We start from the raw sequence: 18,024 nt of genomic DNA, 5'->3' as shown, positions 1-18,024 counted from the left end.
TCTAACAATTAAGGAAACACTAGAAAACAACCACATCTCCATCTATAAGGCCAAACCTCATGCATGATTAATGATGAAGTGAGGAAGTTTCTTATTTTGGAACAAGCAAAATAGCAAAAAAATAAAAATAAAATAATGTTTCTTAGTGGTTTTGGAACTGAAAAATTATCAGAAATGATTTGTCCACACTAAACGTAGACAAAATATATCGTCACTGTCGGCCCATAACCTTGTATCTCCAAGTTTCAAATTTGTGCGTTTTTCCGCAAAGTAAAGCCCTGCTTTATCAGACAAGGCCGTCGTCGCACAAAAGTAGTGAAAACAGCAGATCTACAAGCACACAACGCCTCGTGGTGCGAGGCGTTGTGTGCTTGTGGATCGGCTGTTTTCACTAGTTTAAATCATTTTAAAAATTATAAATTCAACAAACGGTTTTCACCCGACAACGACAATATTTTTATTAGTTTGACCATGAGGGGCCGCATAGACATGCTGCAGGGGCCGCATGCGGACCACAGGCCGCAGGTTGAATAGCACTGATGTAGCGAATACTTTTCCCACCACTGGCATTGGTCACAACTCAAGCCTCAAGACAACAATTTTTCACTCTCTCCTCTCCCATATACCTCAAATGATACTTTTACCACAATTTGATTTGCCTCTTTATTTACCTCTGTGTCTAGTTCAGTATTTCGCAACCGTTTTCGTGTCAAGGACACCCAAATTGATTTCTATTAAGCCTTTTTAAAAGATTTGGTGCCAGTTACGCCCATAAGAGAAAGTCAAGTTGTTAGACCTGTTTTTTGACCTATTCACTGCGGGACACTAGCATCTGTGTCATTTTAGATGTTGTAGCAACATTATTTTATTTTGTTCTATTTATTTCTTTTGAACAAGAGATTTTTTTTATAACTGTTTGGATTTAGAAGGCGCTTTTAAAATCGGTCTCGGGTCTAAATGGGTTAGATTATAAGTACAGAACTCTATAACTGTATTTCACTGTAGTTGGGAAGAGAGAAAGCTATGATCTGAATTAGTTCTTACACAGTACATTTTCTGATTGGATTACTTTCAAACTGTCCTCCCTATGTTGTGCAGGTCACTGGCAAAAAAAATGCATATGCATTAGGCCATGGACCCCCATTTAATACCATTTATCTGCATTCTCAGAGTTATAAACGTTAAAGGGATAGTTCACCCCCACAATGACACCCCCCTCCCCCCCCCCCCCCCCCCCCATGGATTACTCACCCCATGGGTGGAGCCTTGAAGTCATGGAGATTCTTTTAGTTTTCGTCACATTCCTAAGCCAATAATTTTGATGACCGTTGAGTCTCAGAGTCCATTGAGTCTCCGCCGGTCGTGGGGTATGACATTGATAGGAAATTGGGTCATTTATCCTTTTAATTGTCCATTTGGGTCCTTTTTATCAGTCACTTTAGTTATAGACTTGTACCCAGGGCCCAGAATGTGGTGTGACGGCCCTGCATGTAAGGATATAAAACAGAGTGGAGCACAGAGTTCACAGAAATCCTGCCGGCGCTCAACCTTAAATCAGTATTATCAAGGAACACAGGCTGAGGAAAAAATCCAATTCACATACGCAGGGGCGTCACACCAAATTCTGGGCCCTGGGTACAAGGATTCACTGTGGGCCCCCCATGAATGTTAACTATTGAAAAATAGCAGATATACGTGCCGCGCTGTGAGCTTGTAGATCTGCTATTTTTGAAAAATCGTGAAAATGTGTGCAAGAAACCTATGTCAAGGACCCCCAAGATGATGTGTATTTGGCCACGGACCCCGATCTCAAAATATTTAGTTCCAGGGACCCCCAGAAGCAAAATTTGAGTTAGAAAGATTTTCACACATTTTCACAACTTTTCAAAAATAGCAGATCTACAAGCTCGCAGCGCGGCACTTGGTGCCGCGCTGTGAGCTTGTAGATCTGCTATTTTTCAATAGATAAAGTTATTAGGGCCCCTCCACCTTGGGCCCCAGTAACTCAGTCCCACTTTCCTACCTCTTGTGACGCCCCTGCACATACGAGACAAGCCTCCGACGGAAGAAAAAAAAGAGCCATTTGTATGAATTGGACCTCAGCCTCAAGTGAACAGTTTTTTTGTTATTTTTTTCGCTGTTGTTTTTCTAACAAGCATATCCAGCATTTTGGCTACTGTTGTTACTTAAGTTCTCTGTAATGAGGGCTCCTCTCCTCTCTCTCCTCTCCTCTCCACTCCTCTCCTCTCCTCTCTCTCCTCTCCACTCCACTCCTCTCCTCCCCCCTATCCACACTTTCTTTCATGTACACAAATCGCTCTGGCTTTTCGTAACAAAGTTCAAATTCGCTACAGTATGACCAATTCCACTTAGGTCCACAAAGACGGATGTGACTCAGTGTGCTGCACTCCAGTTCAATTCAGTTCACCTTGTGTACGACAGACTTTTCACGCGCAGGTTGGCTCTGCGCGTGGGTGGAAAAAGTACTCACATTTTTTACTTAAGTAAAAGTATCAATGCTGCATTGTAGAAATACGTTACAAGTAAAATTACAGAATTCAAACTGTACTTGAGTAAAAGTATAAAAGTATTGGCATCAAAATGTACTTAATGTACCAAAAGTAAAAGTACAAATTGTTTAAAAATAGCAGATCCACAAGCTCACAAAGCACCATTGTGAACTTTAGAAAGATCGGCTATTTTCAAATAGCCTATAGGTATAAAATAGGGCTAGTGGTTAATGTATGTCTTATAATATTATAATTTATATCTACAAAGTAACTAGTAACTAAAGTTTTCAAATAAATGTAGTGGAGTAAAAGTACAATATTAAGATCCGAGATGTAGTGGAGTAGAAGTGAAATTGGAAATACTCCAGTAAAGTACAAATTCCTCAGAATTGTGCTGAAGTACTTAAGTAAATGTATTTAGTTACATTACACCACTGGCTGTGTGCGTCACTGTACTGATCTGTGTCAAGCAGACTAGACTTGCTGATGTGATACTGGCTGGCAACCCACACCTTTGTTACACATCCAACGCAGGGTTTCATTACACATGCGCACACCCCCTTTCAACAAGTACACACACACACACACACACACACACACACACACACACACACACACACACGCACACACGCACGCACGCATGCTTGTATGACTACTTGTGAGGACGTCAACTTTCTAGGAAGGGGATGTTTTATGAATGTCAGTCAAAAAATGTTCCCCATCTTTAAACCGAACCCCAAAGCAGAAAATTGCCGATCTACAGTTCTCCCAGTGCGACGCATTACAATGCGCGTGAACTTGTAGCTCTGACGTGCGCGCCACTGCCGTGCACCAAACCCCTAAAGCTTACCTCTAAATGTGTAATACTAACCTACCCCAAACTGTATCTTTTCACGATTTTGAGTCTAACTCCATCTCCACTAAAGGGTCGAACAATAACTAGAACCAGAACTTTCCAGAACCTGTGAAGTTCTGGGAGTTATTAATCATGGACAAACAAAAACTATTGAATTTGTTATTATCAGATATTGAGAGCTTTTAACAGAAACATCCACGGAATTGGCACAATGGTCGACCAATCGAGAGCAGCAACAGTGCTGGCCCCGCCCATAGGTCTCCCAGAACTCAAGTTTAGTACTACCTCAATAGCAGGACCGAAAAAAGGTTCCCAGAACCTCCTTTGAAACGGGTCTGTGCGCCATGGAAACAAAACCAGAACCAGAAAAATAGTTTCAGGTTCTGATAAGTTCTGGTTCCACCTCGTATTGGGAAAGGGGGCTTTATTCTCACGTTCTAGTTCTACTATGCTTGTTGGAACATTTGGCCCAAGTAGAGTATAATACATTTACACACACACGCTCACACACACCCGCGCGCACAGCACACACACACATGCACGCGCGCACAGTTGATGTGAACCGGCGTCACCTGTTTGGCGAGCTGGCCCCATGTCTCCTTTGTCCCTGACTAAAACACGATGCCGCTCCCGTGCAGACCTCAGAGCCAACAGAGAGCAGGTGCTCTCAGGGAGAAACCTTTGTCTTCATCTGCTTTGGCCCTCTCTCTCTGCCCTCCTCGTCTGACCTCTCTTCTCTAACAAGTGGGGGTCCCTGAATCTCCTATATCAGGGGTCTTCAACGTTTTCAGGCCAAGGACCCCTTAGTTGAGAGAGAGATGAAACAGGGACCCTGTTCATAGATTCCATATAGTTTCATTGTTTGACAGCACGATCATCAGTATATTTTGGATTCATGTTAATGTGGGTTTTCAGATATCTAACCACTTGAACCATCAATACTTAATAAACTTGGCCTTTCACTGTACTTAGTCTGCTCTTTTCCCACTCCAAAGCTCTTTGTCAAAAATAGCCGATCGAGAAGCTCACAACGCCCCGCAGCGCGAGGCGTTGTGAACTTGTAGATCTGCTGTTTTGGGCTAAAGTTCTCAGAATATGGATGCTAGGGTTCAAGTGGTTAATATAAAGACAGGGGAAAAAAACAAGTTTCTATCACACAAAGATTTGGAGGACCCTCTGTAGTGGCTCTGAGGACCCCCTGGGCACCCCGGACACCCTGTTGAAGACCCCTGTCCTATATACACAGGTGTCCTCTTCCCCACCAATTCAACGATGTAAACCGCATTATGGTTCATCCGTTCATTTCTCCTTTATATCACTCCCCCCTCCTCCCCTCCCTCTCTGTATTCCTCCCTCTGTGTTTTTTTTTCTTCTTTTTTTTTGCTGCTTGCTTTATGAATAAGTAAATGCAGTATTTGGTTTCCCTGTCGTTAATTATTGAAGTGACAGTGATACAGGACTTGCCTCCCAGTGCGCCCCGGCACAACCAGACCGGTGTTTTAGCTCGTTCCTAAGCAACCGGCGCTGCATATAGTCAGCCATCAGTAACCTCCTAATGATTGTGCACCGCGCATGCGATGAGGGGGAGTGCAATTTACACACAAATCAGCCCGGCGCTGCCATTTGCATCCCGTCGCAAAGGCTTAAGAGAATGAATATATAAGCCCACCTTCTCCCCTCCGCGCCGGCCCGGCACCTTTCATATCTTTGAGCAGGAACGTGTGCTAAATGACAAACGCTATCACAACAGTTACCTCCTATTAAAAGCTGTTTACATGGTTGTGTACAAGGGCGGCGCAAGGCACGGAGGTTGGAGGGCTGTTTGTTTTTTTAAAAGAGAGGTGAGAGGATAATCAACACTTTAACCATCTTAAACTCTAATACAGACCTGTATATCGTCGCTGTCGGGAAGAAACCTTGTATCTCCAAGTTTCAAATTTGTATGTTTCTTCGTAAACTAAGGTCCTATTTCATCATACAAAAGTGTCGCGCAAAGGTACTGGAAAATAGCAGATCTACAAGCACAGAACGCCTCGCGATGCAAGGCGTTCTGTGCTTGTAGATCGGCTATTTCCACTACTTTAAAATAATAACGATAAAAAGGTAAGGCTTTGAACCTACAAGATTTCCACCCGACAACGACGATATTTAGTTGACCGGGTTGCCCCAGGGCTCTATGGCTCCACTATAGTATTTCCCAAATCTCCCTTTGCCGAAAATAGCCCGTCTACAGGCGTGCCGCATTGTCAGGCGCTGTGAGCTCGTACACAGGCTATTTTTCGCCAAACGCTCGCCCCATAATAGGGACGCTGGGGTTCGTGTGGTTAATGGAGAAGAGCTGTGTTTTAGAGGAAAGCACTAGGTGTGCTGCTGCAGCACAGGAGGTGAAAACCCGAGGTGCCCTTGACTGGATCTGAACCTCCGCTGATGGGGAGGCTTCTCTAATTGACAGCTGCGGAGAGTGTCATCACTGCACCAAAACATCCAGCCGCTCGTCAGGCAGACTTTAAACCTGCCTGTGAGAGGCTCAGCGCAGGCATTGGGGGGATTTTCCTCCGCCATTGACGAGTGGCAGCCGGGTCAATCAGAGAGTAAATAAATGATTGAATGTATTGGCTGGTCCTCGACGGCCGAGGCTACTCAATCGATCCGCGCGCATCGATCCTCGAGGCGGCCCGCGTCAATGAGAAGCGCGGACTGTTTAAATGAAGAATTGAAATGAAGACCTGATTGGAATTATTTGGCCTTTACGCTTCGACTTGTTTACAAATGAGGCTTCACCTCACATTAGCGAGGGCCCCTCTGCCCCGGAGAGTCGAAGACCCCATACGCTCTGCAGAGCACGCATTATAATATGTGAAAAATGCATCATAGGATAAACTGAAAGAAAACCACTCCCCCCCAGTTCTACAAAGTTTCTTTCTGTCAGTGACTCTTTGTAGCCCTCCCACCGTGCTTCTCAATCATTCAACCAATTCACATATGATGCATGCTTGATCAATTGCCCATCCACCCTCCCATAAGGGGAAGTAAAACAGAACTGTACCCCTCCTGTAAAAGAAATAAATAACTAGAATCATTTCACGATTTCAGTTTGATCCGAAAAAAGGGGGAAAAAGCAAAAGCAAATACAAATAAAATAGAAGAAGAAAAACACATTTTTAGGATAAGTCACATGACCACAAGAGAACAACATTGAAGGCAACCTAAGTGGTTCTACAAATCTACAGTAGTACTGTCATAGGAGCGATACTGACAAGACATTTCTTTTGATTCGGTCAGATTCAGCGTAGTGAGGTAACGATCTCTGTGATTTTGGGGGGTCCCCAGATGATCAGCTTAATGTGCTACATTGTTTTCTCACTCAACAGTAAACAAACCAACATACAGTATACTTATACAGTATACTTATAAACATTTCTAAAGTGACAATTTAAGGACTTTTAGACCATTTTAATACCTTAAAAATGGAGAATGTATCATTGGCCATATTGTCAAATATTTTAGGCAGGAATTGTGAAAATATAATCGTGTTAAACAAAATGTAATGCCTCAACTCTTACAACTCCAAGTGCTCATCAGGGTGGCGGGGTCTCCAGTTCAAATATGATTATTTTTTCAAACTAACTTCTTCATGGGTAAAAGTTGAACGTTAAATGGCTTGAGAAAAGCGAATACTCAACGTGGATAAAACCTGTGCCCGTTAATGTCTATGAATGCCATGCAGTATTATTTGTTTTAGTTTATTAGTTTGTTTTCATTGCACATATTGTCTTTAATTTCATTCTGGAATGAAAATTGCCTTTAAATTGACATTCCTGAAAACTGCTGACACCCAGATAGGTAGTCCCAAATATGTGTCAAGGACTTGACAATAACATTCAACATCTGTTGTAAATTTCATACATAGCCAAATCTGTAGTGTTAACACTTGCGGGTAGCCTAAATGTTTACTCTCCCAGACATTCCAACCTCAAATTAATTGTCTACATACAAACATTACCTAACCAACAACTACTGCTGTAGAGAAAGCTAAAACCAACTATTAGCTTTTTATGCCTTTATTGATAGCTATAGACAGTAAGCTGATAGGACATGGGGGAGAAAGATGGGCAATGACATGCTGCAAAGGCCACTGGTATTGGGACTCGAACCTGCGACACACTGTCAGGCTTTGCAGATTCTTTTAACGCAGAATTGACTTGCAAATGTGCCAAATGATAGAGACAACAGCAAACAAACACGGCAGCTGCATGTTTGTGAGTCGAATTCAAAATGCATTGTGTGTAACGATTAGGAAATCACCCCTCCCTTTATAATTTGGTAAAAATTGCTTTCTATTGATTGCCTTTTTGTCATGTTTCATGGTCCATTCAGACCCATCAGGACAGTGCTAGCTAGTTGGGCATGTTTTCAAGATAGCACACAGTAAAATTCATTTATTATTCTTTTCGATTGTATTCGGTTCAATTTGTACACATTCAGAGTTAAATTAATACCTACGCTTTCAGTGTAGCGGCTCGGAAATGTTCACTCTAAAATCAACGCGCCAGACTGTGCAGGGACACCTACTGTACTATATGTAGTGCAATTGAATTTCACCGGTCTCCCCTTAACAGTTAGCTCATATATAGTATGGTCTAATCTCCTTCACAAACCAGCAGAGAAGAAAGGAAGGTCCGGGGGGTCAGCACATTGTGGGAAAAGTAGAGCAGAGCGAAAGCAACGCGCGGAATCAGAGAAAGACTTTGGAGATTAAGCTCGGGACTTAAAGGTGAAAGACTCCCCACCATTTGGACAAGGACATTGGCTTTGGTTCCACTGGGTTCCAGTGACAATGGCGGCTGGCATAAAGCATTATTAATGACCAAGGAAACTGGCCTTCAGGCTAGGCGTTAATTATATCACTGGAGAGCTGGGGGAAAGAGAGAGCACATGGGAGGGAGGGGCTCTCTCTCTCTCTCTCTGTGTGTGTGTGTGTGTGTGTGTGTGTGTGTGTGTGTGTGTGTGTGTGTGTGTGTGTGTGTGTGTGTGTGTGTGTGTGTGTGTGTGTGTGCGTGCGCGCGCGCCGCTGTGTGTATTTTACATTGTTAAGCCATTACTGTCCTCATTTTGAAGGGGAAGCCTGCTCGAATAGCTTTGTGATAGATTATTTTAGAATGTCACCCCACACAGACCCCCTCCGCACCCGTCTTCGCGCTTTCTTTCCGCGTTTAATTTCTGTAATCACATTGTAGCCATCTTGTTTATGCTAAACCAGTCCTGGAGTTTGTCCTCTGCTACGCTTGCCAAATGAAAAAAGTTGTCGCGCAGCTTTTTATAAACTCTAATCAAGGAAGGAAGATTTAATGACGTGGCCCACCCCACCCCCAAGCAAAAAAATACAACATAACACAAAATTCCATTCATTCAGTTTTAACACGGTTTAAATTATCTTTTGAGGACAACCACGCTCATGATTCAGCATTTCACGTTTCCCAGTAATGCAAATGTGACAGAGTTAACCGTAGAGATAATTTGGTTAGCCACAGGCTCCTGTTTTCATCATTAAGCCTGCCTTCATTACCACCAACCTCTCAGAGCGCTGGCACACTTTCACAGCCCGGTGCTTCTGCACACCACGCGCGTGCGCGCGTGCGTGTGTGTGTGTGTGTGTGTGTGGGTGTGGTGTGGTGTGGTGTGGTGTGGTGGGGGACGGGGTGATGGCTGGCGCCTGTATGTGACAGTTCCCTCGGCCATGCGCAACCTTCCACTTGTCTCTGCGTGGCGTAGCATTGTCACGGTGACTCTTTAAAAGGGCGGGGGCCTTCAACACAGCTCCCAATGAACCTCTACACGGCTGCAATGACTGGTGAACAGACCGGGATGTTTATTCTACGGGATGAACATAACAGAGATACAGGGAAACATGTCAACTCCTCAACTCATGACCATATGCATTAGCAAACATTAGTATCTATTGATCCATCAATTTGAACATTTTCATGTCAATGACCCCAAATTCATGTATCTGACTGTGAACCCACACCTGAAATGATTTTGTGCTAGGAACCCTCAAGAAGTTGTAACATTTTTGTTATACCTTTTGTAAGTTTTCAAAATTATTACATTTTTACACAATTGTTCAATATTTCTCATTACAAACAGCGTCGCGGCGCGTTGTGAGCTTGTAGATTGTGGAAAGAAGAAAGCTTGTAGAAATAGGGTTAAAGTTGTTAAACGGTTCCTTATTTTGCTGGGGACCCCATGGGAACCCCCCTCTACAAAGTGACTAGTAGTAACTAAAGTTCTCAAATAATCATAGCAGAAAGTACGATATTTGCCTCTGTGATGTAGTGGAGTAAAATTACTGAAAATTGGAAATGCTCCAGTAAAGTAAAAGATCCTCAAAACTGTCCTTAAGGACAGTACATGAGTAAATGTACCACTGCAACCACTGCAATACTGTGTACACTATTACAGTAGGCCTACATGGATTTACGGTGTCAAGTCAAATATTGTAAACTAAAACTGTGATAGTGTCTGTCTGTATGAAGAACAGCTACTGATTAGGAACACTATTTGCACCTATGCTGATTACCATTATCCCCTGCACCTGTTAGAATCCTTTGAACTGTACTGTCTGTGTCAGTTCTACATGTGAAGTCTACCACTAAAGACCTATGTTTGAGAGCTCACCCAAGTCTGGTTATTTGAGTCACCAGTATATTACAAACACGTGTTCTCTCCCATCTCTCCATAACGCAGTGTTCAGGGAGCCCTACACGGTACGTGTGGCAGACCAGCGCTCCATGCGGGGCAACGTTGCCGTGTTCAAGTGCCTCATCCCCTCAGCCGTCCAGGAGTACGTCAGCGTGGTGTCCTGGGAGAAAGACACCGTGTCCATCGTCCCAGGTAGGAACGCCTCATATACGTCTGCCTTCAGACTCACAGCAAACCTTAAAACCCTTTAAGACCCGGAACGCAATTGTGTAACTCTAGATTTGAAATACTTTAACCATTAATGTATGCTTTAACTATAAAAAGCATATAGCATAGCACATAGCTAGCCTTACACCTAACAACTTTGGTAAGATTGTGGACAGATTTGGGAAAGATTTCTTAAAGACTACCCCTCACACTATAAGATTTGAAAAAGACTCCCCAAAGACTGTAGGATGATTTTTCAAAGATTTCAGTTGTTAGATGTGTATGCCTCTAAAGATTTTGTAAAGACTGGTTCAAGATTCCCTTTTATTTGCTGAAATATGCCTATATAGCCTTGTGTTCCTAAATAAATTATAATATTATTATAAAGCATTAGGCTAACCATAAATGAAAATAGCCGATCTACAAGCTCAGTCACAGCGCGTCGCATCACAGTATTGCAGTATTGATACTTTTACTTGATTACTTTTCCCATCACAGCAGTGCACACACACACCGAGCTCCGCCTTCCTCCCTCAGCCCTCCCCTCTCCTCTCTAGTTTTCTCCTCTCAGCCGGCGCAGATCGATCCTATCAACTATTATCAACGTTGAATGTTTGGAATAATGGAAACGCGGAGAAATAACTAATAAAGGGTTGTCCTAGTAGCCGCACCAACAACGACCAGGCTGGCAGCTCAGGCAGCGTCTTTTGGGGAATGAATGGCTTGGCTTTTGGCTTGTTCTGTTTTGGTTGTAGGCTAGGCTACGTCATTGTATTCATTCAGACTCAGCCCCGATTTGTGAAAATATTAAACCAGTTTGATATTCTCGTAACATAATCTGGGTCTCTAATCGGGGTAAAAATCGAGTCGGACCACTACCTCACATTTAACGATTGAGTAACGACTGAGTCACGGGAGCGCGCCGCAAATAGCCTCGATTTTATTACGACTGAGAAATCTTTACCAAGTTGTTAGATGTAAGAGGGCCTTAAGCTCACAGGAGTTTGTAGATCTGCTTTTTTAGAAAAATCATGAGCAAGTCTTTGAATATTATTGACCCAATTATCTATAAATGTCTCCTAAATCCTAACAGGTTTCTGAAAAACCTATGTTTTTATGTGTCAGTGGTGCTCAAACCGTTCATGTCAAGGACTCCCAAAATTATATATATTTGGCCACGGACCCCCATCTCCAAAATATTTAGTTCCAGGGACCCCTCAGAAGCAAAATTTGAGTTACAAATGTTCGTTTAAAGAAATACATACAGTATATTCAAAGATTTGCACAAATTCTCACAACTTTTCAAAAATAGCAGAACTACAAGCTCGCACCGCGCCGCCCTGTGAACCTGTACTGTATATCTGCTGTTTTTCAATAGCTAAAGACAAGTATAAAATAATTCCAGGTCTTATGAACATTTGACCATGCAGAGAAACCTATTTTAAGTCTGTCACTGTTCTGCTGAAATGTACTTCATAGATTGTTTCTGATGTGTGTGATTGATCGATCCATTCTTTGGGAGCGGCTTGCCTAAGTTGCGTGGGGTCAAATGATGGAAAACGATTGAGCAAATGTGATTCCGATATGACATTGATTAGGCATGTTGCCAATGTGACGCTAGGACTCGTGCAGAGATATGTACCATGCCTGTGCCATCCCCTACTAAACCAACTCTGGCCTGCAAAGGCAGAGACGTGTGTCAACATTTGTTTGTGATGGTCTGAACCACAGAGCAGCCGTTAATCAACACTAATCTGTTTTGTGGTGACGCTGTCATCTCCCATTTTGTCAGTGAGAGAAAGAGAGAGAGAGAGAGATTAAGCAAATAAGGAAAATGGTCCAATTATTCAAAATGGAGGCTGATGAAATGGCCTCTGCCTGGAACATCCCCTGGTTCCTCTCTCACTGACTCCACTGTGGTTAATATACGTACGTGTTCCGGGGATAAATCAGACATTGGTAAAGATGTGAAGGGCGTGCATGCGCGAGAGTGTGTTTGAGAGATACACAAAAGAGGGTAAGAAAGAAAAGAGAAACGGTGCTGGGGTATGGCTGCAGACAGGGGAGCCATAATGTAGTGAGGTACAGCATGCCGTCTGGTCTCCGGTTTAATCCCTGCCTCCTCCTGGCTTTGTTGTGTTGAGCAAGGCATGAACCCCTAACTTCTCCCGAGGAGGATGTTACCTTACATGGAGTCCTCTGATGAGGATGTTACCTTATATGGAGTCATCTGAGGAGGATGTTACCTTATATGGATTACTTTGAGGAGGATGTTACCTTATATGGAGTCATCTGAGGAGGATGTTACCTTACTGTATATGGAGTGCTCTTGAGGAGGATATTACCTTACATGGAGTCCTCTGGGGAGGAGGATGTTACCTTACATGGCGTGCTCTTGAGGAGGATGTTACCTTATATGGAGTCCCCTGAGGAGGAGGATGTTACCTTATATGGAGCCCTCTGAGGAGGATGTTACCTTATATGGAGTCCTCTGATGAGGATGTTACCTTATCCAAAATCCAAAATCCAATATTTGGAGGCGGAGCACTACTGGATGCGACGGCCAAGATGGTGTTAAACGTGTGATCAAAACAAAACTGAAGTCCAAACATGTCCAGCGTTAAATTAATTATATATTTATTGTCAAGGTCCTATACTTTAACTAATAAAACAATAAACAAACAGCATGGCACGAATACAGACCACAGTGGATGAAACACAGTTGAAAACTGTTTGCCTCGGCCATCAGCAACACCTGAGTGTGATCAGGCACCTTGTTAAATAGAGAGGCAATCAGGCCTTGACCACACCCTTCCATGACATCATCATTTCAAATCATTAAGTAAGCAACAATGCTCAAATGGCTCTTACACCGGCCCCTAATTGCTACTGTTACAAAAGAAACTGAGCAATTAAACCTAAATTTACAAAGAGCCATTACTTAAAACAAAAATACAAAAAACCTTTTTGGTAACTCAACACATTATTCAATAATGCAAAAACAAAATCATTTTAGGTAACTCAGACTCAGAATATTCATTAATGCACAAAACAAATAAACCTATACCTTCACAGTTCAGTTCAGTGTTCAAGAACAGCACAGTAAAAGCAGGAAGATGCCATTGTTGCCAATGCCAGCCCCTATATAGCCACATGTCATGATGAAATGGAACTCAGATTTTTAATTTTGGCAGTTCATCGGTACCATCTCCTTGTAAGGCTCCGACACTTCCCTCTCCATATGTAAAGTATTGTCTGTTATACTTACAAGCAATGCGCCACATGCGCCTATCGCATTTCTGGTTTGGTGCCCTATACACAAGCAACCAAAAACATAGGACTCTCCCCAATAGAAAGCCCTCTTCTCGGTGTGCCATTTTCCCCCAGTTGGACACTGCTCGCATGCCCACACACAATAGAAACAACTGAACAGGATGGTGTAGGGATTCTTGTAGAAGCTGGCCTCCTGCATGATCTGTCTGTGCTGCGCAGCTGAATAAGCTACCTGATGTTGATCTGAGTAGATGATGATGCGCGTTCACTGTGCGGTCTGCCGGGTCCGGTCCAATACCGAACTCTGATGGCTGCTGATGTGTTCTCCCAGTCCGGTCCAATACCGAACCGCCGAGTCCGGTCCAATACCGAACTCTGTTGGCTGCTGATGTTTCTCCGAGTCCGGTCCAATACCGAACTCTGGTGGCTGCTGATGTGTTCTCAGAGTCCGGTCCAATACCGAACTCTTGATGGTGGCTGCTACTGATGTGCTCTCCGAGTCCGGTCCAATATTGTCAAGGTCCTATACTTTAACTAATAAAACAATAAACAAACAGCATGGCACGAATACAGACCACAGTGGATGAAACACAGTTGAAAACTGTTTGCCTCGGCCGTCAGCAACACCTGGGTGTGATCAGGCACCTTGTTAAATAGAGAGGCAATCAGGCCTTGACCACACCCTTCCATGACATCATCATTTCAAATCATTAAGTAAGCAACAATGCTCAAATGGCTCTTACACCTTATATGGAGTACTCCGGGGAGGATGTTTATGGAGTCCTCGGTGTATGAATGGGTGAATGTAACTTTGACATTGTAAAGTGCTTTGGATAAGGGTGCTATAGATATGCAGACTATTTATCCCAAAGAGCGTAGAGTATTTACTATACAGTATATCTCCACCTTGCATCAATTCTCTTGTGTCAGTTGGAAGTTCAACGTGGCGATGCCTCCGTGTCTCACCGATGCCTGTGCGGTGGCTCGTGCACACGTCCACGTGTGCGTGTGCGTTTGTGTGTGTGTGTGTGCGCGCAGAGTGTTGACATTTGCTCCAGTAAATTGTGGAGTGTCAGACGAGCCTGTTCAGGTCAGATGATACAGACACCCCCCCCCCCCCCCCGCACTCTCACCCTCAATGCTGAGTGTGTGTGAGTGTCTGCGCCTGCGTGTGTCTGCGCCTGCGTGTGTGTGTGTGTGTGTGTGTGTGTGTGTGTGTGTGTGTGTGTGTGTGTGTGTGTGTGTGTGTGTGTGTGTGTGTGTGTGTGTGTGTGTGTGTGTGTGTGTGTGTGTGTGTGTGTGTGTGTGTGTGTGTGTGTGTGTGTGTGTGTGTGTGTGCGTGCGTGCGTGCGTGCGTGCGTGCGTGCGTGCGTGCGTGCGTGCGTGCGTGCGTGCGTGCGTGCGTGCGTGCGTGCGTGCGTGCGTGCGTGCGTGCGTGCGTGCGTGTACTGTATGGTTCTGTCCTTCACGCGGGAAAGCTCATTGATCCAGCACAGCTGTGGTATACGTGTATGCGTGAATGACTGTGTGACTGATTTTGTGTGTGTGTGTGTGTGTGTGTGTGTGTGTGTGTGTGTGTGTGTGTGTGTGTGTGTGTGTGTGTGCGTGCGTGTGCGTGTGCGTGCACGCGCAGCCTGAGGGGGGTTTCCAGTCTGGATCGATAAAGCTTGCTGTTGGATTCTCTCCTCTCTTGTCATGGATCGCACAACTGTAAGACCAGGCCAGTCTGTTTGACTGATATAGCTGTGTGTGTGTGTGTGTGCGTGTGTGTGCGTGCGTGTGTGGTCGCATGTGTGTGGTCGCGTGTGCGTATGTGCGTGCGTGTGTGAGCGCACGCACATGCTTGCCTGCATTTATGTGAGTGTATTTTCAAGTGTGTGTGCGTGTGTCTGTGTGTCTGTGTGTGTGTATGTCAGTTAAAGCTCAATGGGAGTGCATTATTGATTTACCAGTGGATGTATTCGCTAACTCCTGCTCAAACACAGTTGCACGCACGAATACATGCACACTTGCCCCCATGCCCACATGTGTAGAAGTGGTTCTCTTGCTGGATTTATCAGTTTCATAGCAATGTTCCCCAATATAAGATAGTTATAAACATTAGTAAGACGCCTCAGGGCGCCATGCGACCTGTCTGAACCAGCCGCACAGATTATGGACTGTCTTCCTCCATATATGGGCATTCGCATTTGAAGTCCTGTTAGACAAGTCCTGTTATCACAACATACAATATCTGTTATGCCCATACATGGAGATCCCTATCTGAACCAGCCACACAGATATGGGCCTTGTTTTGGCCATCTGGCCAGTGATATATATCGTGTAATGTATGTAAAGCGGCTTGGATAAAGGCACTATATAAATGCACCACTGTCTGTCTGTCTCCAAGCACAAGGAAACGACAGAAACAAATTGCAAGTGTGTTTGCCGTGATGCGAGTTCCACTTGCAAATTAATTTCGTCTCATATTTGAATTTCCCCCATTCAAGTCAATGAAGAAAATTAATTCACTAATAAATTAATGGCCATATATTGAGATCTCTGTGTCAGTCCTTGTCTATGTTATGCCCATAGCCTATGGAGAAGATCCCTGATGTCATCAATATTAAGCCCAAATCTTGGAATGCCCATATATGGACATACTGTGTCAGTCTCATGTGGTCTATGACATCAGACATCTATGGTCTATGATGTCAGTCATCTCCATAAGTGGGAAAAGTATATATTTTTTACATTTTCCCAAGTCAATGGAGAAAATTAATTCACAATAAATATATATAAATTAAACTAGACTGCACTCTGTCAAGGTGCCAACTTGCGACTTGTGCTTTCGAGGCCATGTAGGGCCTACTTGTGCGCCAGCAGAGCGTGCATGCCCTGTTAATTATTCGTATCAGGTCGCACTTGTTGATGGTTCCTCATTGGCTGTTGATGGTGACCAAGAATGCTGGTCCCTGATTGGCTACGCTCTGTTAGGGCAACCAGACCATAGACTGTAAAAAAATATGGACGGTGGGAAGCCATTGGTTTCTATGCTGCGCAAATTAAGCTTTTTTGGCCGTTGTATGGATGTCGCCATCATTGTAGAAATCAACGTTCATTGGTAGAAATGATAGCGTCTGGAATGCTATTGGCTGCCAACGGTCACGCAACCGCAGGGATACATGGGACATTGTCTTCTTGAGCTTGCCGAAAATAAAGCACACGAAGAAGAATCATCACAAACCTATGACCACAAGCCCCTCCTACAGCATACCCTGCTATAACATCAAATAAAACATAAATTGGACCATATTTTCACAAAATGCATATCATGGGGATTGAAACAAGGCTTTAAAGAGGTAGTGCCATGATTTCCCCCCCACCTCTAAAACATGATTATCAGGTATTATGATTATACTAGGAGGAAGATTTTTTCCAAAAAAGTATACAGAAAGAGTTAAAATTGGGTTTTTATGTGGCCACACCCCCAGTTCATTAAGTATGCATGAATGTCATGGTGGATGGTGACCCAGCTGAAGTTAGCCACACCCCACAGTGTTGGGTGAATGGTAATTAGGGGAGGAGTTGATTCTGTGATGTAATCGTATCTGTGTTTTTTAACTGACACTTTTGACCACAAGGTGGCAGCCTCCAAGAGAACAAATACCAAGAGAATACATAATTGCTCATAAAAACCACACCAGGGGGTCTAATGAAGTACTGTCAACTTCCTAGTGCACATGAAAAACAGAAAAAGTACAACACTATGGCACCACCTCTTTAAACTAGCGACAGGAACCATAAAATATTTATGACAATGTTTATTAAGGTAAGAAAATCTAATGTAAATGTTCGGGGAATAGAATGGAATCCTATGGAGAACATGTTGCTTCTGGTGCCAGAACAGCGCAACTAGCGCAACTAGCGGCCAACCTGAACCAGACTAATTATTTGAGCGACAATTTATGGTCAAGTAAAGTTTGGTAATGGTGACTTAGTCCTACTGGGGTGCTTCCTTCAGTGCACTGATGCCATGGTGGTCTCTATTGTTTCAGGGATGGATATAGATACAGTAACCGTTGCACTCTGGGAAGTGACATATTCTTTATTTTGGGTGAACTTTCCTGTTTTTTGTTTTCAGTGGTAAAGGCAGGAACCACTTGAAAGACGTGAGAGACAATTGTTCTTTTTCTCTCTCTTTCACTCTCACTTTCTCTCTGCTTGACAAATTGGTCTTATTGGTAACACAGTTTCTGCTTCAGTCCATCTTTGGCTGTCAGCTCCTCTCCTCTCCTCTCCTCTCCTCTCCTCTCCTCTCCTCTCCTCTCCTCTCCTCTCCTCTCCTCTCCTCTCCTCTCCTCTCTGGGCCTGTGTCAGCAGCATCATCCCCCCCCCACCCCGCCCCTCACACACACACACACATACGCACACACACACACACGTGCACACACACAACTCCTTTCATTCTTCCCGCTCCAGCACATACACCTCATC

General features: G+C 43.8%; 1 protein-coding gene across 1 annotated transcript in view; it reads left to right on the top strand.

Moving 5' to 3' along the window:
* dscaml1 (Down syndrome cell adhesion molecule like 1) overlaps positions 1–18,024 on the top strand; it is a gene marked incomplete at both ends in the record, with an annotated part of 137,714 nt that overhangs the window by 21,846 nt on the left and 97,844 nt on the right. Inside the window, one exon of the mRNA XM_080731890.1 lies at positions 10,114–10,260. Coding sequence (XP_080588016.1) covers positions 10,114–10,260 — 147 coding nt within the window. The remainder of the gene's footprint in view (positions 1–10,113; positions 10,261–18,024) is intronic.

Source organism: Nannobrachium achirus, assembly GCF_963921795.1.
Source record: "Nannobrachium achirus genome assembly, chromosome: 8".
Lineage (NCBI taxonomy): Eukaryota > Metazoa > Chordata > Actinopteri > Myctophiformes > Myctophidae > Nannobrachium > Nannobrachium achirus.
The sequence above is the reverse complement of the archived record's forward strand: the minus strand, read 5'-3'. Positions and strand labels throughout refer to the sequence as shown.